The following is a 22,579-nucleotide window of genomic DNA, read 5'->3' on the forward strand; positions in this document are numbered from 1 at the left end:
GCCAAGATGCCGCCGGGCGGGGGGAGACACGCGACGGGGCTAGGGACCGAAGACCGAGAACCGGCCCCAACCACCCACTGCCGGGACGGGTGGAAGCCGGAAGTGCCGGCACGCCACTGCGCAGGCGCGCCCACGGGCGGCGAAGGGAGAGAGAGCGCTTGCGCCGCCGCCTACGGGGGCGGGGGAGCCGCTTCCCGCGTGGTCCCTCGGCAGAGCGGCTGTTGGCGCGGCGGGCACGGGCCGCCGGGGCAGGCGAGGTGAGGACGCCGGTGCCGGTGCCGGTGCCGGTGCCGGTGCCGGTGCCGGTGCCGGTGCCGGTGCCGTCAGCCGCCCCTCCCGCCGGCTGCTGGGTCAGCACCAGGAACAGCTCCGAAAACCCGTTCCCTCCACCGCCTTCATCCGCCTTCCGAGGGGGGCGGTGCTCTTCGGTTGCCCGGGTTACGGGGGTACACAAGCCGTTGGCGGAGGGGCGCGCGGTGGCCGTTGAGCCTTCATTGCCCCCGTCCTCCCGTCCCCCTGCACTCCGCTTGATGTAAGTGACACTCCCCACTGCCCCCCCCGCCCCGTCCCTGAGAGGCGCCGGCCGGGGGGGGGTCGCCTGGGCGCTGCCGGCCAGGGGAGTGCTGGAGGGGCCGGGGGGAAACAAAGGCCCCGCCAGTTCTTTGGTGAGGGTGGGGTGGGTCTGGTTTATTTCTTTGGCTCGGTTGAGGATGCTTATTGTAGTTAAGAAGTCGCCCTTTCATTGTAAAGGTTTGGAAACTAGTGAAACTGCCGGAAACGCCAGGTGAAGTTCAGCCAGCGAGTTCCCATGAGGGAAATGGCAGGCTCGTTTGTGTGTGGTGTTTTTTTAAATATTGAAATGCTGTCCTTTAGGTCGTATTCTGAAAGCATCAGAACGTTTTGGTTTGATGTTTGAAAACAAACTTTTTCAGATTTTCATCCCAAAGTATTTTTTTTTTAATTTAAAAATGACTGGGGAAAGAGGGGGTTGAGACTTCAGTGGCCCTCTAAAGAAAGCAAGGTTTTGTTTTGCTGTATTCAAACCATATTTCACCAAGCTCCTTGTGGTTTTGGACTCCATTTCTTTGAAAGGCCCACTCAAATTTTGCTCCAGCTTAGCTTAATTAGAAACTTGTTCACTTTGTTGCATAGCACTGGCTGTGCGATCTCTTGCAGTCCTGGAAGAGCTGAGATTTATGAGAGGACTACAGAACAGATCATGAGCCATGATTTAATTCTGCAAAACCTTATTCGTGTACATAGCTGTGAACACAGCAAGTAGTTCCATTGACCATGATGGGGCTCTCCTGTGTCTGAAGCTCACAAGTGAAGGTCTTAGCAGGGCCACGGTCCTTTTCAGGGACCAGAGAGAAGTTACAACTGTGTGGTAACTGCAAAAGGAAGGAAAAGGCAATGAAACAAATACATGCTGTTTAAAAAAGAGCAACAGGCAGTTTGAGAGTCAGGAAGAAGTCATTATCAACAACCATATAGTTGCAGCTGGGGATCAGGGGTGGTTCTGACAACCCCTTACTTTTCAGAAGCGACCCTTCTCTTAGTAATAGGTGTATTGTATATGTTTTCTAAATGCTTTTTCTTCTTATAATAGTTTTTCTAACAAAGCAATTTGCCTTGTATCACTTTATTATTCAGTTCCACTTTTAAGTATGTGTCATTTTACACATACGTAAGCTACTGTATTTTGTAACAAGCTTTCTTTTTCTCCCAGTCTTAGGTAGTATATGGCTTCACAAGAGGAAAACCAACCTCAGCCCTTTGCAGACATCTTCGATGAAGATGAAGCTGAAAAATCCTTTCTGTTGTCCAAGCCTACATGCTTAATAATCCTTGGAAAGCCAGTAAGATGTCTGATGGAAGTTTTTTCTTCAGATATTCTGCTAACAATTTTACTTTTCCTTTCAAAACATTAGTTTAGTAACACTGCCAAAAAGATCAAAGACCTACTTTTTTATCTTTTCCACTTTGCAAATCCTGCAGCGTGTGGTAAAGATCTCAATTAAATGAGCCATTTTTTGGCCTGAGTGACCATTCAATTACAATTAGAAGTGCTACTGTAATTAAAAGTCTTGTGCTGCTCAAAAAGTTTCTTCTCTTTTCACATTGGCAACTGCATTGTTTTTATGCTATTTCAGTATTCTAACTTTTAAAAAAACTTGACAGGTTAAAGACATAAATAGGCATAAAAAACCCATTCAGGTTAATGTACTGATTTACAGACATTAAATATTTTAATGAACTTAATGACGTAATTATATGTCATATATTTGGGAATAACTGAAATCCACCAAGGTGTTGGGAAATTTGTACTATATTTTAACTATAATTCAAGGTCTGTCTTTTTCTCAAATAATTTGTGGCCTCCTTTACTTAGGAAAATTTGATGTTTTGTAATTGTAGACTTCTCAGATTTCTTTTTCCCAAACGTAGGAGATTCCATGGGCAGTTTTACATTAGTGCCTTAGTTTGCTGAAGAGGGATCTTTTTTGGTGCAAGTTTGTCTTATGTCTATACTGAATCTGGTATGCACATAAACACAGCTCTGGTGCCCTGAAAGCTGCTTTTCTCTTGAACTTTGCAGTTGCCCATGAAAGGTGCCTTCAGAGCACCCCACTTCCAGTGTAAACACAAGGTCCTCTAGCAGCTTGCCCTCTGCATATGTGTGTGATTCTGTTAGGAACCACAACAGATCATGAAATGACTGTATGGAAATCAGCTTTGCATTGCCTAGCAGGTAGAGAGATAAATGGTGTGCACCTAGAACTGCAAACCAACCCAAACTTCAATGCCATTTGACCCACCCAATCAAGCCCCAAATCAATGCCATAGTGCTAAGTTTTCTTCCTTCAAAGACTTTCAAGACTTTCACCAGTCAGGCTGGAAGGCTCCCAGTCCCCAGTGTTTTCATAGGTCTGCATTCTTTCTTATTCCTTGGCTCCAGTTGCTGGGCAATGCTTGGCTGCAAATCTTTACCTCTGACCAAACTGAGAAAGGAGGCAGGGTGGTGTTTTGCAAGGGGATGAGATGCAAACATCACAGTGAGACTGTATACGGTGATAGCCAACAAGTCAATGCTGCCTTATGGTCAGCATGAGACTTGAAAGAGTGCATTCACCTCAGTAGAAAACTACAGGGGACTGGCTCACCTAGTTTTATAAAATTGTCCAATTTCTAACTTTATATGAACAAGGTAACCACATTTTTATAGACCAAACCAGCATAAAATACTCATTGAAAGACAATTAAAAAAAAAAGGAAATTATCTGAAACCATTGCCTTCAGTAAATGCTTGACATTAATACAAATTTTAATAAAGGTTTGAAATTGCACAGGCCTGGCCAAGAGGACAGGGAATTAAATATTCTATTTTTACGATAAGATCTTTTATTTATATGAGTGATGTGTAGAGCATCTATCTTATTTAAGATACTTCTTTTAAGCTAAAAGCATAGTGCCTTTAAAGCAAAATGAAATACATATATTCTCATCACATCTGTAAGATGTAAGGTATGACGGGCCTGGAGTGGTTGCTGATACACTGTTAACTGGAAGTGTGATTTATTTGTGGTTTTTTACTATTTTTTTAATCACAAAATTTATCTAGGGCAAACAGACTATAAAAAAAGTCTTCTTGTATGCCCTTGAAAAAAGGGCATAATCCCAAGGGTGGAAGATGGTGAGTTTTGCAAAATCCCATTCAGGTAGCTGTACTCTTAGAGGCCTCATTACTTTTGGTTATGTTGGTTCCTCAGGTTTCATGTAAGTGATAAAATAAATGTTTTGTCAGTATCTAAACCAGATTTGTGGACTAACAAGGGCAATTTTTATGTATGCATTCTTTTAGTCAAAGAATACTATCCCTATGTATCTCAGAAATGGCTGAGCAGGTTTGTGTCATAATTTGCTTTGAGACTGAAGATAACGAATTTTAGTCCTAAAGGATTTCTAATAGTAATTTATGTGCAAATCATAGCTGAGTTTTAGATAGAGTTACTTAGAAACAAAGCCAGTATAATTATTTTGGAAATAATTAACTGCAAAGGACAGTAACAGTATATTAGCAATGCTATGCTGTATAAAATAAAGGATGGTATTAAAAAGAGTGTTTGTGTTTGCCCGGTGCGTAACTCAGAGATCCTAATCATGTTGGTAGCTTTTAATTGTTTTTATCAGATGAAAATATATTCTTCATTGTGTAATATGTTTGAGGTTTTTTCCTTCTGCCTATTTTTCTTTTAAATGTGTATTTTTCATTTTAAGGGTTCTGGAAAGAAAACATTAGCTAGAAAACTAGCACAAATATGGAAATGCATTTTCATAGAAGGTAAGCATAAGCTATATTTGGAACATTGCATTGGCTTCATAATATCTTTTGGTTTAGAATAACTTCACTGTTCCCTGTAATTCAAAATGACCTTTCTGATGACAGTAAAGACTACTGGTAAGGACCAAGTAACCATTTTTGCCAGAAATGCAATTGCTGAAAACAGTTTTTTAGTTGTAGAGAGGCTTAGAAAATCACGTGTGGGGTTTTGGGATGTTTTTTGTTGTTGGTTTGTTGTTTGGGTTTTTTTTTTTTTGGTTTTTTTTTTTTCAGAAGGGCACATAAGTAACACATAATAATCAAGTTCTATTCCCGGTCCTTTAAGGTGACTCATGTGACCCTTCTTGTTCACGTGGAGGCAACTCATTCAACTCCAGAGAGCACATAGATTTTCCAATACAGGCCATGAAAAAATAGGAGGACCCTTCTGTTTATGCAGTGCCTAAAACAAGGCAGGGATGTACTCCAGGAAACAGAAGCATAGCTTTTATGTCAGTATTAGTAAGAATGGAAGGAATAGGAGCTGGCACTTTCAAATTTCTAAAACAAAAATATTTCATGGCTTATTTCAGATGAGGTAGTTAATTTCTCCCACCATGCCTTTACCAGAATTCAAGATATCGTTTCATTTTCTAAGCTATCCGGTTCCATTTCTGACAGTCCCTCTGATCAAAGATTTTTGAAGATCTGTAGAGTAAAATCCGTTGCTTACAATATTATCTTATTCCATGTCAACACATCACTAGAGGGTTTTTTCTAGTTTTGAGGCATCTCAGTAAGAAAGTATGTTCCTGCTAAAAATAATTAAGTCTCTGGCAGTTTTATTTTGTGCTAATTTTGTCAGCAGTAACTAAAGAAAATTTAAAATCTGTAATTATTATAAAGCCCTGGTAATATTTTTGTATCCATGACATTATAATTCACAAATCTTGATTCATTCACATAAGTTTTGTGAAAAAAGAAAACTCTTCCACCAGATTTGTCCTACCAGTTTGAAGGCTAATATAATCTTTTTAAGTAGAAGAAAAGAAAGCACATAATAGCTTTAACTATGAATTTCTTGAGTGCCTCTTTGGGGACACCAATTTATAAATCTGGTTTTATGGTATATATGTGTACAGTTGTTCTGATTATGAACTAACTCTTTATATATTAATCTTCATTTAATATAATAATAATATATATTAATCTTCATTTTATATATCAATCTTCATCTTTATATATTAATCTTCATTTTTTTCTTTAAAAGGCCCCCTAGTATTTTTTTATTGTTCTAATAAAACCCCCTAGTGGATGGTGTAACACCTCATATTCCTGTGAATACACAGACTTCTTTATCAACTGAAATATCTTTACCTTATTTTGAAGATTTGGAATTATAGTATGGTAAATTTCAGTTTTAATAAAGTGCTTTTTTGCTTTATGTAAATATAGAGTTTTTAATTCATAGGATTGTCTAACAAAAATTAATACCTGGTCTAAAACATGGATCAGACCAAAATAAGAAGGGGCCTTAGAAATGAACTTAAGCCAATCCACACTGTTTGAATGTATTTAAACCATTACTGACAAATGTCTATCAAATTTGTTAGATAGACAAACTAGGCAGTCTATCTCTGTAACACAGTCTTTTCCATTATAAATGACTGATGTAAATCTCACGGCGTTTTTCTGCCTTATTTCTAGTAGACTCAGAGAATTATTCTTTTCTTTCTTTCTATTCTATTTCTTTCTTTCTTTCTTTTCTATTAATTCTTCTCATGGTATTTCTTTTAATCTTCTTTTGTCTAGGGCACCCACATGTGTACACACAAACACATTCCTTCAACTTTTGTTAATAGTTTTTTTTCATTTTCCACATCAAAAAAAGAAAGAAACAAAGAAAATCACCATACAGAAACATGAATAATATAGCTCAGAAAGGATCTCCAGAGGTCATTGAGTCCAACCTTCCACTCAAAGCAGGGTCAATTAGAGAAGGTCGCTCAGGGCTCTGTCCAGTTGAGTCTGCAATACCTCCAAGGGTGGAGACTCCACCATCTCTCTGGGCAATATTTTCCGATGTTTGACCACCTTCATGGTGAAAAATTGCTTCCTAATTACCCCATTGGAATTTCTCATGTTCCTACTTGTGTCTGTTGCTTCCTGTCCTATCTGCACTTCTGTGAAGACAGTGGTTCTGTCTTTGTGCCTTCTCATTAAGTAGTTAGACAGCAATAAAAGCTGGCCTGTTTTTTCCAGGCTGAACAAGGCCGGTTCTTTTGGCTTCTCCTAGTACATTCAACACTTTTGATCATCTTGGTGCCCTCTACTAGACTCGCTCCAGTGTATCTATTCTGCCCTGTGGTATTTATTTTAAATATAATCAGAGAACTATTAGATAGGAAAGGTGTTCACAGACTTTTTAATTTGACATAATACTTTCTATCCGTTTACCGAATGAATTGCTCAATACTCATATATAAAACGGTGTCAGGGTACACGTAGAGCACTGATTTTCAGTTGCCTGTGTTGTTTGTTGCTACATTCCCTGTCTCAATTTGGACCCTTGGCAAATAATGCTCTCCCAAACACCCATTCATGGTATGAATGATAGTACATGTGACAGTCATTATTACTAGTAGGAGCAGTTTGAAAACAGCCACTGTGTTCTGGGGGAAAAGATTTTAGCTGCATAGGCATGAGCTACCTGGCTCCAGGATCTTTTCCTGGCCTGGTTTATTAATAAGATAGATCTAGCCTTAAGGGTCATTCTTGAAAACTTTCATGAGGGTCTGCTTATTTCAATGGCATAGAAGTGTGAGAGACTTCCAGGATCATTCTGCTGTGATGTCACTGTCAACAGAGACAGAGTTTGAATTTGATAATTAGACTATATAAGGAGTAGTTTTTTAAGGGCTTTTTAAAAAGCCCTTAATGCCCCTTTTTAAAAGCCCTTTAGACACCAACTGGTTTTGTGTATCTAAACAGTTCTTTTTCTAAAATTTACTTTTAAAATTTGGGAAGTGTTTGAGCTCAAATGCCCATCTCTGAATTACACAGCAGTAATGCTAATTTGATATAAATCAGTAGTTAAAATAATCATGCAAGGCTGCTGTTGTGCATTTGTCTGTAGTATATGTAGGGCTAAATTGTAGGGAAAAACATCTACCCAGACATTGCTAGAAGGCACCAAGTTCTGGATGGACAAAATATAATAATGGCCCTAAATACAATGGCTGTTCATTCAAAAATAGTCTGGATGCTTGGAGCACACATACATATTCATATGTGTGTGCGTGAATGTATGTATCCCTGCATATACACATCTGTATATAAACTATTTTTTATGAATTATTTTAATTTTATTCTGTCTGATGTGCTTTCTCAGCTTTGGAAGTAATTCAAACAAATATTCGTGAAGAAACAGACTATGGGCTTAAGGTAAAGGTCTAATCTTCTATTAAGTTTTGTCAGATTTTTGACAAATATATATTATATAAGTCTATGTTTTGCATTTTATCTTAGTGTCAAGAATTGCTTTTTAAAGGTCAAAGTATTTCTGAGGAACTGGTTACAGAAATGATTCTGAAAAAGATTGAGTCACCAGAAGTTGCTCATTACGGTAAGTATATTTATAGCCTAAAATTCTTAGAATGAGAGAGCTTTAGTTTTGACACACTTTGCATCCATTATTGCTCTAATATAATTAATTTGTATTAGAAAGTACCGTCTTTCCTTGTGCTCCTTAGGTTGTGGAATATCAGTGAACTGAGAGTGTACTTAGGGATTAATTTACCAATATGGGACATCAGAAAGTGTCATACCCATCTTATGTTGTGATAATTTTGAGAAAATTAATTTGCCCCAAATTTTAAGTGTTGCTATGAGTCTCATTTGACAATATTATCTGGTTAGAAAAGTTTTAGGATTTAAAATACAGATTTTTTTTTTTTTTTGCATGAATACTTCTGTAACAACAACAACAAAAAAAACCCACCAGCAAAAATATTTTAAACATTTAAAATAATGAAAAAAAAGGAAAACAGATTATTTAAAATAAAACAAATTACTTAATTATTTTTTTTTCCCCACAACATGGTTTATTCAATGATCCATAGAACCATAGAATGGCTTAGGTTGGAAAGGACCTTAAAGATCATCTAGTTCCAACCCCCCTGCCATGGGCAGGGACACCTTCCACTAGACCAGGTTACTCAAAGCCCCATCCAACCTGGCCTTGAGTGCTTCCAGGGATGGGGCATCCACAACTTCTCTGGGCAACTTGTTCCAGTGCCTCACCACCCTCATAGTGAAACATTTCTTCCTAATATCTAATCTAAATCTACCTTCTTCCAGTTTAAAACCATTACCCCTCATCCTTGTAAAAAGCCCCTCTCCAGCCGTCTTGTAGGAGCCCTTCAGATACTGGAAAGCTGCTATAAGGTCTCCCCAGAGCCTTCTCTTTTCCAATCTGAACAACCCAAACTCTCTCAGCCCGTCCTCATAGGAGAGGTGCTCCAGCCCTCTCATCATTTTCGTGGCCCTGCTCTGGACCTGCTCCAACAGGCCCATGTCCTTCTTATGTTGGGGACTCTAGAGCTGGATGCAGTACTCCAGGTGGGGTCTTGCAAGAGCAGAGTAGAGGGGCAGAATCACCTCCCTCAGCCTGCTGGCCACACTTCTTTTGATGCAGCCAAGGATGCAGTTGGCCTTCTGTGCTGCAAGCGCACATTGCTGGCTCATGTCGAGCTTCTCATCAACCAACACCCTCAAGTCCTTCTCCTCAGGGCTGCTCTCAATCCATTTTCTGCCCAGCCTCTATTTGTGCATGGGATTGCCCTGGCCCACGTGCAGGACCTTGCACTTGGCCTTGTTGAACTTCATGAGGTTCACACGGGTCCACCTCTCAAGCCTGTCAAGGTCCCTCTGGATGGCATACCTTCCCTCCAACATGTCGACCGCTCCACACAGCTTGGTGTCATCAGCAAACTTGCTGAGGGTTCACTCATTCCCAACATTCATGTTACCAACAAAGATATTAAATAGTACCGGTCCCAGTACCAACTCCTGAGGAACACCACTTTTCACTGCTTGCTGCTTGGGCATGGAGCTGTTGACTTTACATTTTGTCACTGAGAGTAAATTGGATGAGAATAGTATTGGTAGTGGTAATAATTCTTCTTTCTGAGGACAGATTATGTTAATTCAGGCTGTTAAGACTAGTGCTGTAGATCTTGCTAGAGTCTGAACCTGCTTTCCTGAAGTGAAAATAAATATAATGCTGAGTGGAAAGAAAGTAAAAGAAAATGTAGTTTCTTTTTCTGGTGCTGACTTTTATTTGAAATTCACATTATAGGAAAGAGACAGGTATAGTGCCAAGAAAATATTGAGTTTTTACTGCTCTGACAACTAGCGTGCTTCTATAAGATTTCAGTTGCAATACTTTTTGTTCCTTCTCTAGTCCAAGACTCAACAGTTTTGCAAAAGATGCAGCCTTACCTGGTGAGGCTTTTAAAACAGTAGGCAAAAGACAGAGAAATAAGGAAGAAAAAAAAAAAAAGGAGAGGATGAGAAAATAAAAATTTGAGGGAAGAAGTAGCAGCAGAAATGCCAGCCTCTTTGAGTCAGTTTGATGATGAACGACTAAGATGTGTGTATCACAGAGGACCACAGAGATCCTAGAGACTGTAAACATCACTATAAAGTTGACTAAAGTTTGGTTCTTGTAGCCAAGCCATTTTCTGTATAACAGAAAGTAGCAAGGAATAGAATAACCTACATCCTCGCTATTTTTCCTGCCTACTAGAACTCATCTCCAAAACCAACTTTTAATAAGTATTTTCTAGTTCTAATCACTTTTTATTTAGCAACTATTATCTTAATATAATCCATGGAAAACTTAAGTAGGCTTTCAGCAGGAACTTATCAGTCAATTTGCTATTAATTATTCATTAAAAATTTTAGAAAGTGTTGTGTGAAAGGCTGAGTTTTTTACTTTTAACGTTTGTTTATAACATCGTAAAATACAAATTTCTAAACAGTACACACAATGAGGAATTCTTTTCAGTTATATTCTTCTGACTTTAATAATAAACACATATTATGTTGGAGAATGATGTGTCAGAGATATTTAGAAGTGCTAATATTTAAAAATTGTAAGTTGCTAAAACCAGATTATTTTTCTTTTTTTTTTTTTTTACTTCTGAAAGAGGTCAGGTATGAAGCTTCTAAGCTATTCCTTGAAATAAACAGCATCTCTTTTTAAAATAACATATGCACTGGAAAATAACAAGCACACTTGGTTTTTAGGGTGTTGTAGGTAAGAAAATGTAGAATTATAATTTTTATGTAGCTGATGTGCTTGCTTTTTTTTTTTTTTTTTTAAATAGAACAAGAAAACAGCCAGAAGTTCATATCATGTTAACCTAAATAATATTTGCAAAGGAAAAAATCTATGTCATTATCACCGGGGAAAACTGCTCAATTAGCATGATTTAAATCAAATCAGGACCACAGTTGTTTATTGATTTATTAATGGCAAGTAATTAGCTGACAATCTGTGAACTGGTGATCAGTGAAAAGGTTCAGTATCAGACACACAAGAGACAAGCGACACAGCACTAGGCACTTGCCAAATATTAATAAACACCTGAAAATTTCTAAACGCTTTCCTAAAACTAATTCCGAAGAGGATACTAAAATTTGCATTGTTATGCATGCAAACCCTCTCTCAAAGATGGGTGGAAGTTAAAAGCACACATTCCCTTTTCTGAGAATGCATGTTCACCTATTTAAGCACACTTTCTGTTGGAAACGTGGGTGTTCTAGCTTTGTCTGTGCGTGCCTTTTCCTACATTCTGCTAATCCACGCACCAGTGAGAAGGCTTCCCATGAGCTCACATACGCACACGGCAGGTGTGGGCCGATATGTGTTTAAACCTGTTCCGTCAGTCCAGCAGTTGAAATGCAGGTTACTCGCAGCATTCAACAGGGAGGCTGCTCTGTCAGGCCTAGACAGAAGGTTGTAGAAGGTTTGCACATCAAACCTGATTTGGCTGCTGTTCTTTCACCTTGTTCTCTCTCTAAGGTCTCTTTTCCCCAGTCACAAATTTTAATGCTTCAAGATGGCTCCTTTTCTCCTCAAAAGTTTCTTGGTAATCCCCTGGTTACTATTTGATTGGGTTGATGGTTGCCTTAGGTAAACTTCATCGTTGTTAGTCTCCTCACAACATTACTGGTTTGAGGGGAAAACACCCTCTCAGAGAACAAACAGTTTGGGATAGTTTTTTCCCATGTTACTCTCCCATTCCTCTCACCTCAGCTGTTGTTATTCGGGATGTGTTGAAAAGCAGAGGCTGTGCAGACTCCCCATATCTCACTACCTGTTAGAATTCTCTGAAGGTATCAACAACTTAGAATGCAGGATTTTCGTTTCCTAGAGGCATGACTATATATTATGCTCTGTCTTGCTTATCCTCTTCTATAAATTTGCATCCATGGATAGTAGCTCCCCAAAGAAGGAGGAGTCTGCAGTCTTAATACCTCTTGCAAAGAGTGCTGCTATGTTTTTGTGCTCCATAGATTTGCATTTAAATGTTATCACATAAAATTCCAAGCATTTGGAGCATGCACCATTTCTCTAAGGGAATATTCTCGTTATTAGGCTAAAAAAATCCACCTCTTTCATATTTAGTCTCACATTCTGGCCTCGTCAATATTGAGTGCCTTGTTGTACAGTAGTTCTTACTGCACTGCATGCAACCATCAGTAGTTACAATACACTCCTAGAACGTGAAGCCACAAGTTCATTTGTGGGGCTGAGCAGTCTAATACTGGGAAAAAGGTATTATTACAACTCTGCTTGTCATATATAGTTGGTGTCTGTTTGCCAAAGAGAACTCAGCACTGCGAATCCCGAGTGAATGGGTGCTTGCCAAGTTAAGTGCCTCAGTACGCATAGCGTGTGCACAGTGCTCCTTTTGAGAGGATTTAGTATCCAGGAGCACTATGTATCCCAGAGAGTTGTTCAAGCTCCTTTTATTGCCCGTAGACGCGAAGACCTTTAAAGGTTCTATAAAAGGCCTAGACTCCTAGTTTAAATGCTTTGTATCATGTGGCTACGTTTTGCAATGCCTTTTACAAAGTCTTTTAATGGCAAAAATGGTCACTAAAAGCTTGTTACTTTTAGTCACTACGATGTCAGAGCTAGGCACGTGAAGCAGGTAGTCTGAGTATGATCTTTAATGTCTACGTATTTCTTGTATTTCTTAACTGAATTAACAAACTGTCCTGGTTTGAGAGTCCTGTATCAAGTTGAAACCAACACACTTTTTTGTCTGTATTTCACCTGAAGTAGACATGGGTGCACAATTTTTTTAATAGTGCTGTATCATGTACATGATTTAAAATTGTGCCAACAAAGAGATGTATTGTTTAAAGGAGACAAGTATAACTAGTCCTATATTTCAAATAACCTCCTAAAAGATATATTTAATAAAATGTATTTGGCAGGTTATGTTCTCAGTGGATTTCCTTCTCTCTCAGAGGAATACATGACTGTTTCACAGCAAATAGAGAAAATAAAGAATCTAAAATTAAAACCGGATTTCCTGATTAACATTAAGGTAATGTCACCTTCAGTAACTTGCTAGTCATTTTCCTAATTATTAGTAGACTCATATGCTGCATAAGTCAAATGATAATATTTTCCCCTGTGCATTTGAGTATAGTATTTATTGAGGTAAAGGAAATTGTTCTGGTTTATATTGGAATGGAATTAGGCTAGTTTGTTCCATTATAAGCTTCGCTCATGTAAAATAATGAACACCTAAAACTTCAGTAGCAGTTACAGTCTTTGCACCTCTACCAATTAGAAGATAGAGATTTTCAAGAAAACAAAACTTTGAATACATGATTATTAGGGGATTTTGGATACATCATGCCATTTTGCCATTCATGTATTTCAGGAAGAAACTTTTCATATATGGAAGTTAGAAAGCAAATTCTTTTTTCTTTTTTTACTCACTAATTGTGAAACTGCTTCTTAGTCATTATTAATTCATCTCATTTACAAATCTCAGTTTCTTCATGAGTAGTAATGTGACATACTAGTGCTTCACAAGAGTGACACTTATATAACCAGAGAAACTTAAATCATTGTTAGTGTAGGATTAAGAGGACTTTCTCAGTGTAACTTAAAATAATGGATTTGTTGGCTATGTCCATATTAGTAAATAAAATGAGGCAAGAGTGACTCTTCAGTCATCAGGCCAGCTGGTTTGGCAGAACACAGCTAACCTGTCTTGTCAGTCAGAATAGGGAGGTCATGTCCAAACTGCCCACTGGGAAAGGCCCTAGGCCTGTGCCATTCTCCAGGTTGTGCCCAGCTGTTATCGACCAGGGAGAATGCTAGCTGTCCCACACCAACTTTACCAGACTCCATGCAGACAAAATAACAGCATGTATAATCATGAATAAGGGTTCAGATCTTTCCTCTTGCAATGTTTTATTTATTATCATCTAGATTATTTCCATCTTTTACTCTGAATGTGCAGAATGAGCTGCCAAGGCAACTCTGAATAATCAGCTTCTGGTGTTGTGCTCCATTCTCATTGGGATTTTGATTCTAGTTGTCATATCTATGTGGTTTGTCAGATGCTAAGCTTCAGTGCATGGATGTAGTCTACCACTTTGCCAGATTTAAATCTGTGTTTGTTGTAATAACAAGGTTCTTCACATTCTGTACTTTTGAGACTTAATTTGTTTGACCATGCATAATGAAAATTTGCTAAAGCCTACCTTAAAACTATTTTATTTTGCTCATGGAAAAATCTTAAAACATCAGAGAAACATATTTTTGTGCTACTTTTCAGGAAGCTTTGATTTTTTCAGCTACAGAAAGTCAGTCTTTGTTTTAATACCAGATAGTGAGAAATCCCTGTTCTTGAGAATATATGTTGTATAGTATCATGCACAGCGGTACAAATAGAAGAGGGATACTAACTACAGTAGAAAGAAAACAGAATTCTTGACTTCATGTAGTTACATCATCTCCTCCTCTGGGAAGAAAAGTGAGACTGAATGCTCATTAAAAATCTTTGCCCCAAAGTCAAATGAATAATTTTGCCTTTGATTTCAGTGGGTTCAAGCTGTTTTCACAGATATGTCAGAATTGTAACCATTTTCAGTATATCAAAAAGAAATGAAGAAGGGAGATTCTAGATAACTCTGGGACTAATGAAATACTGCTATTAGCAGACCAATTTAGAGAAATCTTGTCTCTCCAAGAAAAAGGACAGAAGATGCACCTTTGAAGAAAGAACCATATTTGATCAAATTTCTCCTTCCCTATTTCAAAATGTGTTATGTCATATAGCAGTCTGTATGACTCACCATAGAATTATAGAAATATCCTATTTCCTATTTTCTTGAAGTATCGTAATACTTCAAGGGATACCTCAGGAAATGAGTGTAGTGTGCCTGTTGCTCGCAATGTGATTTCAAAAGATCTATATTTTCTGTAGAAATCAATTTTCCATTTCTGTAACAATTTGACCTTAACAACTATAATATTTTCTTGTTATCTCATGCTTTTCATATATGTTTGAAAGGTAGGCGTTAGTGATTTAGAAAGGAAGAATTATTATTTATTTTTTGTTGTGCTTCACCCCCAATTCCATAGTAGAATTTTAAGATAGCCATCTTAAGACCTGTTTGAGATCTGGGGACTCCAAGTGCATATTAATGCAAGTACAATTTAGGACGGGTCAGATAGAAGCATTATTAACTTTGATCATAGTGAGCAAACATTCAGACAGCATCTCCCCTTCTGCTTCCCTGTCCCCTGCCAAGTGGTTGCAGAGACCCAACCAGCTTTTGGTTTCAGAAAAAAAAAAAAGAAAAAGGTGAGGAAAAACAATCCTTTCAATGTTAGTGAAGTCAGGTATCCATCCCTGGAATGGATGAACTCCTTAAGTAGCTTGCTAACAGCCACAATTCTAAGGAGGAATCAAACAGTAAGTAATAGGACAATGTAGAAAGAAGGGTCTCAGTGGAACCTATACGAGTGACAAACCCAGTATTATCTTAGCTCAGAAGTGAAGGTGGGAACAATCATAGACTGTTAGCTTTTAGTGGAATGTTTTAGTTAAGATAAACTTGTTAGGCAGACCTTTCAAATCTTAAATATTAATAATTTTACCACCACAGACTACATCCAGATTTATCTGTGTTTAATACTAAACTAAATTTGTGTCTCCAGGGCTTTTTCTGGAAAGACTGTTGCTTAGTCTTCCAGAGCTCCAAACTGCTGAACTCCTTTAGCCTCTGACACAATGGCCACTATGCTTTTGGGTAATAGTGGAGCTCTGAGAGGTCAGAGGCACCTAGTAAAATTGACTTAATCTTGTTCAAGTCCAAACCACTTTGACATTAATTGCAAGAGCAATCACAAGCCTGTCTGCAAAATACTTTTATCCATAATTTACACCTACAGTTGTTATATCACAAGGTATAACTTGCATGGTAAAATGTGCTCAAGTAGTGGCTACACTCCTGGTCAAATGTCAAATGCTGGTGCGGAAAAACTATGCAAGTCTTTCTTTAATATTTGCTGCTTGTGAAAATTTTGTGTTTACTCAGAACGTTATTGGAGAAGTTGTTTATGAATCCAAATATTTGCCAAACAGACTCCTACCCCCCATTCTGCAGTTTCAGGAAAATAGTATTATTATAGCAGTACAATAAACACATGATTTCCTTTTAATTATTCCTTGCTAGTGTTCAGACTATGACTTATGCCAAAGAGTATCAGGACAAAGGCAACACCCTGATTCAGGGCAGGTATATCAGAGGAACCAGTGGGATCCTAATGTTATTGAAAAGCATAAGAAAGAGACAGAGCAGCATGAAGAAGAGAATGAAGAAGAAGATGAGGAGCAGGAAGAAGTAGAGGTAAATATTGCTAATTTCTAAAGAGTGCAAAGTATTATAATGTACTCTAGACAAAGGAGAATAAATTCCAAAATTCTGAAATATCACCATACTACATTATGAATTAATTTTGCTGAACGCTAATCTAATTCAGTTTATGTTCTACTTTAAGAGATGTGGAATAATACTTAAATGGTAGGTTTAAATGACAGCAAATGGTGATTATTCTATAGCTTAACATGGATTCCGTCTCTAACTCAGGATTAGAACTGTTTCTTTCTGTAAGTTAAAAGGGTGTATCAGGATAACAATCACTATATTGTCTGTTTCATGGTCTAAGCAAATAAGAGAGTTCTAAATTTTTGTTTATTGTAGCAAGTTTTACTAGCATTTGCAGCATACTTGCTTGTTTTCTGGTTTTGGTGTTAGACTACTGCAAATGCATTTTCTTTCTTTTTCATGAAGGTATTAATTTTGAATTCAGGTTGAATTTTTCTGGTTTATAATGCTGGCCAGAGACTTATCAATGCAAGTTCTAGGCACGTTCCTCTCAATTTGCAGAAACTATGCTTCATCGGGATAGAATCACGGTCAGCAATCGCTGGGCTAATACTCATTACAATACTCTGGGAAACTACTTTATTTACCTTTGAGTAAAGACAAAAATTAGTTTAGTACATTAGTTTATTTCTGTATCTTGAAATATTTAACTTTTCATTCTGCAGACTGCAGAAGATCCACTTACGATGTCAGAATTTTTGCATCAATTAGTACAGAGGCCTGAAGATATTCTTGAAAATGCAGAGGAAAGAGTTGGAACATATAAAGATATAATGCTTCATCCTTTAGAAGTAAGAAAAAGCAAAATATTATGATTATGCATAACAAAAGATTGTTTTAAATATCTTGCACTATTTTATTTTTATTTTTAGTTTGAAATTTATTGTATGGAGGTGGGTGCAAGGCACGCTACAATATATCCCGAAGTTTTGAAATTCATACTAAAGTCAATGATACAAAGTTGTCAGGTATTGTTTGTACTCTGTAGAGTAGAAGATAAAGTAATCTGCTTTGAGTTTTCAAAGTGAAACTATACCTGCCACCACAGACACTTCCTTAATCTAGGAAGTGAAATATTTGAAGAGCCCAGTGTATCATCGCTATTACCAGAGTCCGTTCTAGCATGCAATCTGATGAGAAATCTGCTCTTTGCATCCATTGCCTTCCACTCCAATAGATTCCCTTTCTTACCTGCTTCATTGCATGCAGATTTACATACGAAATAATTGGCCCATCAGTTTGCTTTATCACCTATTTAATTTCTGCAGCTGTGACATTGTTTTTTTTCTTTCCTTGTTGTGTTCAGGAAAGTTGGATTTACTATGTATATTCCCCACCCCCCGCAAAAGAAGAAAACAAAGCCCAGAACAGGTCCAAAGCAATAATTCTTTTTTCTTTTTTTTTTAATCTCCTGGTACAAGCAACTGGAAAAGCCTCATGTTTGCTGTGCCCTTGACAATTACTGATTATTTATGCCCTTCAATTTCCCTGTGGATTAACTAAACCTATAGATAAAATTGTGTAAAGATTGGTATAATGCTCTTTGCTAGAGTAACAAGCCTGCAAAGGGGAAAGCAGAAAATGTGATATCTTTAATCATTATACAGTCTCACATGGATTTCTCTTAAGCAAACTAATGGAAAGTTGTTTAGATTAAATTACTTCAGGATGTACACCAAGCTTCAACACCTTCAACATGTTCCACTAGTTGGTAGGTCTTACTTAGGCTTCACTAATCATGAATGTATTAGTGAATATACTTAGTGGTCCACTAAGTAAAAGAACATAGGGGTCTGTCGTTGGCCCAGGTAGAGGTTGAGATGATGAAATTGAAAAAAAAAAAAAGCTTATAAGATGTGCAGTTTGCACTGAACTGGGATAGCTAGATAGAAAGAACTTTGGAGAACGGATGGATTTCTTGGTAAGTTATTAGGCTGAAATTGAGTAAAAATAAGTGTGAAGTATTACAGTTAGGGAGGAAACCTAATGAACAACTACAACGTGAAATAATTGGCTAGACCTCAGTACTGCAGACAGTCTACAGTCTATGGGGTTTTAGTTAATCATAAACTGAGTCAATAAATGTGCTGCTATTGTATAAAAGCAAATATTATGGATGTACTAATAAGACCATTGTATATAAGAGAAACACAAACTGTTATCTTCTCTGTGGAAGAGTATTAGAAAGAAGTAATTAGTTATTATCTCTTTCTACCAAAGATAGGACAAGTAATTTACTTTATAGCATAGACGTCTTAGACTAGATGCAAGGAAATGAACTCTGACCATAACTGGAATAGAATACTTAGAAAGCTGTAAAGTCACTTACATTATGCTTCTTCAGAGCTGGGGTTAGAGCAACATCTGTCAGGAACAGAGCGAGTGTTCTCAATCCTCAGACAGAGACATTAACAACGGACATGGGGTATCTAATTTAGCCTAGTATCTTGTTTACTAATGGGAAAATTGAAATTGAAAATAAGAAAAATCAAATATATTGTTCAAATTTTACAGAAACTGAAAGTCAGGACCAAAATGAAAACGTTGGTCTCATGGCTGGTATTGCTAAGAAATCTGTTAATTGACATTGTCACCATTGTCCAGCAGAGAATTAAGATAGTTAGACAACTAGAAGTTGAATTCATACACAAATTATTACTAGATACTTTGTAGTGGTCTCGCATTTGAGCTAGCATATCTAATTTTTTTTCTGAACCCATTGTAATTCTGATTTTGGAATTCTCTTTGTATTTATCCACCAACAACTAAAAGTTTCCCTCCAGAAGATTTTATAAGTCATCAGTACAATGAATCTTGGTTTTGCTGAAATCCACAGGAGTCCAACCTTTGATATGTCTAGAAGCAGAATGACCTTCAATGTCATTATCTGGTTATCTATACTCAGTTGATGAGTATGTCTGTTCTTAAACAGGACTTGATGGCTGAACAAGATTATCAATATCTTATTGAACTGGATGGAAATCAGCAACCAGATGACCTCTTTGTAGTAAGCTATGCACCAACTTAGTTAACCTCCACTAGCAAATAATTTCTCAATTCTGTGGATTTTTTTTTAAGTAATGTGTTCGCAAAATTTTAAGTTCTGTATGAAACTCATTCAATTACTATTAGAAAACATGACCTTTGAAATGCTTACTTTTGCTGCTCTATTAAAACAATTATAAGATTCACTGCACCACCCCTAGGCTTACATATATGTTACATATTTTCAGGCAGGCTACAAACTCTTTTTTGTATATCTTTTTTTTGTATTGTATTCATCTGGTTTTAACCTCTTTATTTTCTGGATTAGCATAAAATATCATTATTAACATGACAACTTAAAACACTTTTGGTATTATGTATTTACAGAATTGGCTTATTTTGTTCTGATGTCTAAAAAGTTAACAGAATGTTTATGAGCTTTGTTATTGTTTTACAGTGTAATACAAGACACTTCATTCTTTTAACAATTCTGCTGAGTGCTTGTGTCTAGATTTTTAGGTCTTAACTTAGAAACTCATTCTCCCTATTAAAAAATGCAATGATAAAATTTGGAGATAAATAATCTTATCCTCTGCCTCAGAAATAAGAGTTGCTTTAAATCAGAACCTAATGTATGGGGTTGAAAATGAAGTGAGATTGTCTTTGACAATGTAGGGAATAAGCTGCTCCTGCAGTTTCCCCTCTGTTGTATGAAACAAATTGAATCAATTACAATTCTGTAAGTATTATTTAAATTTATGCTTAACTTTACTACCAAGAGTAGTCCTATGGAGAGAAAAAAAAACATTAATTTTGCAGAGTTGGAAGAAAAAAAATTTCCTCATTTACGATCTCTTTGTGAACATTGCAACAAAAGATTTATAGTAAAGGCAATCAAGCTGTATAATGATTCCAACCATTTTACCTACAAGTAAGGCAAAGACCTCTTATGAATCTTGTCTAAACATGATAAAATTTTCTTTTTCATTTAAAGAACACTTGCATTCAAGCAAGATTACATTCAGCAAATACTTCAATTAAACTTAATATCATCTGATTCTCGTTGGCAGACATCTGGTTTAAGTATCTTTTTAAATAAATTACGCAAAGCTGTATTACTTCCGAGTGTGCATAATCTCATCTCCTGAAGAGATTTTCCTCATTTTCAGATTGGAGCTATTCTGAGTACTTCCACTGCTTGGTGGGAAAGAATCCTTCACAGCCTATTCCTTAAGAAGGCTAGGGATTCACAACATAATGAGGAGAGGCTGTAGTTCAGCATTTTGCACTGCCTCTATCTACCAAATAGCTTGTTAAATCTCAACTCAATAACTAGCTTGACTCCAAGCTACAAACTTAGTGTATGTGTAGCCATTATATAAATAATAAGTTACAATTTCAAAGATACTTTGGGGATCCTTTCGGATCACATATGCAGTTCTGATTAGTACTAAGTCAAGAGTTATTTTCTCTTCAGTCACTGGTAGTTCGACTTCAATCTCTGGGTGTTCGAAATGGAGCTCCTATAACTAGACTTCAAAGTCAGCAAGAAGAAACGCTGGAGGGACTAGAAAATGTAAGTGTGCTTTTCTAAAATGTGATTAAATGTGATTAACTGTAATAATTATAAAAATATTTTTTATTTTCTTCTGTGAGCTTATAACATCTTTGTTTCACAGCAACCAGGTTTTTTAACCATGCAATAAGGCATTTTTTGAGCCTTGATTTTCCAGAAATGTGAATTTCTGATAATTCTGGGACTGAAATCCACTTAAAAGAGCATGAAAAGAAAAAAGTTTGTCATTAAAAAAAAAAAGTTAGGTGATTATAATAAAATTTTGGAAAAAAAAGTTTGTTTTAGCAATAAAGGAAGAATTAATTCCTTCCAGGAAAATAAAGAAATTTTAGCCAAAGGATAACAACCTCAGCAGCTGAATCTTAGCTCAGTCTTTACTCTCTTCCTGAACAAGAAACAGCATGCTAATACAAATTTAGCACCATCCTGCATAGCTGAAATCACATACATTTTATTTTCTGTAATTAAATAGAACATGACAAGTTAGTGCTGAATTGTTCTGAATCATGACAATTGTAATTTGTGTCCCTTAAAACTGAAAAACAGAAGTCTTTGCATAAATGTCTTCACCTATATTCACTTGCAGTCATCTTTCCTATTTCTTAAACAAAACTTTGACTATATGAATGGTACTGTAACTGGGAGAACCCACTATACATTTTCAGAGAAACACCCCACCCTTCACTTTTCTGTTTTCTCAGTCCCTGACAAATTCACAAGTGAAGAGGTCATCTATAAATTCACAAATGTCAGAGGTCATCTATATTTATTATTTAGTTAGTCTGTGTGTTTGTGTTAGTCTGTGTGTAAGCTTTTAGCATCCACAGTATTTGGGGCAATGAGTTCTGCAGCTTAACTGGACATTATATACAGAATTGTTTCCCTTTGTGTTGAACCTGCCACCTTTTAGCTCAGTGTCCTCTAGGTGTTGATATGCAAAAGTCAGTAACTAGTTTTGTTCTCTGTATCTGCCCTTTAATAGCTCATGATTTCAGACTTCTGTCCTGTTCTTACGCAGCTGTCTTGTTCCTGGACTGAAGAGTTCCAGTCTACTTAATATTATTTCTTCTTACATGAAATTCTTTTTATGTGATTAATCAGTCATACTACCTTTTTCTGAAATTTTTCCAATTGTACCGTATACTTTTTGAGATTAGGGTAGCAGAATTTACATAGCAGTAAAGATGACAGCAGGATTTATACAATAATAAAAAAAAAACCTTTATCTTCTATTCTGTCTTTGCTAAACATTCCTAACATTCAGGTTGGTTTCATGGCTGCTCTTGGGCACTGAGCAGATGTTTTCATGGATGCATGTATTCTATTCCTGGATGTCACTATTCCTGAGTAGTGACAGTCAATGACAACTCAGCATTTTCTGTGTAAAACTGCTATTTTAGTGTCTGGCTTCCTAGATTCAGTTCTTCACAGCCAGCACTTGTCTGTTTTAATCTGAATAATTTCAAGTCACCATAAACTTTAGGATTCACTCACTATTCACCATCTGTAAAAGGTCCACTAAACTCACTTATATCGCATGACATTTCTGCATACCTAAGACAGATATTTTGGCCTTGCTATTCCCCCACACAGATCGTGGTCCTTTCTTCATCACCTGTAGAAGAAATCTTGGCCATTTTCTGTCATCTTCAGTAAATGGCTGATTTGTACCTCTTTATCTTTTTAAACTTCTGAAAATAATA

The 22,579-nt window shown here is 37.0% G+C and overlaps 1 protein-coding gene across 1 annotated transcript in view; it reads left to right on the forward strand.

Annotated features, from left to right (window-relative positions):
* Nucleotides 1–1,742: 1,742 nt before the first annotated feature.
* AK9 (adenylate kinase 9) overlaps nucleotides 1,743–22,579 on the forward strand; it is a gene marked incomplete at its 5' end in the record, with an annotated part of 78,728 nt that continues 57,891 nt past the window's right edge. The window contains 9 exons of the mRNA XM_082480732.1: nucleotides 1,743–1,859; nucleotides 4,279–4,342; nucleotides 7,713–7,765; nucleotides 7,850–7,946; nucleotides 12,836–12,948; nucleotides 16,103–16,276; nucleotides 16,981–17,106; nucleotides 19,248–19,322; nucleotides 20,778–20,876. Coding sequence (XP_082336858.1) covers nucleotides 1,743–1,859; nucleotides 4,279–4,342; nucleotides 7,713–7,765; nucleotides 7,850–7,946; nucleotides 12,836–12,948; nucleotides 16,103–16,276; nucleotides 16,981–17,106; nucleotides 19,248–19,322; nucleotides 20,778–20,876 — 918 coding nt within the window. The remainder of the gene's footprint in view (nucleotides 1,860–4,278; nucleotides 4,343–7,712; nucleotides 7,766–7,849; nucleotides 7,947–12,835; nucleotides 12,949–16,102; nucleotides 16,277–16,980; nucleotides 17,107–19,247; nucleotides 19,323–20,777; nucleotides 20,877–22,579) is intronic.

This window comes from Vanellus vanellus (assembly GCF_965231255.1).
Source record: "Vanellus vanellus genome assembly, chromosome: 3".
NCBI classification, from domain to species: domain Eukaryota; kingdom Metazoa; phylum Chordata; class Aves; order Charadriiformes; family Charadriidae; genus Vanellus; species Vanellus vanellus.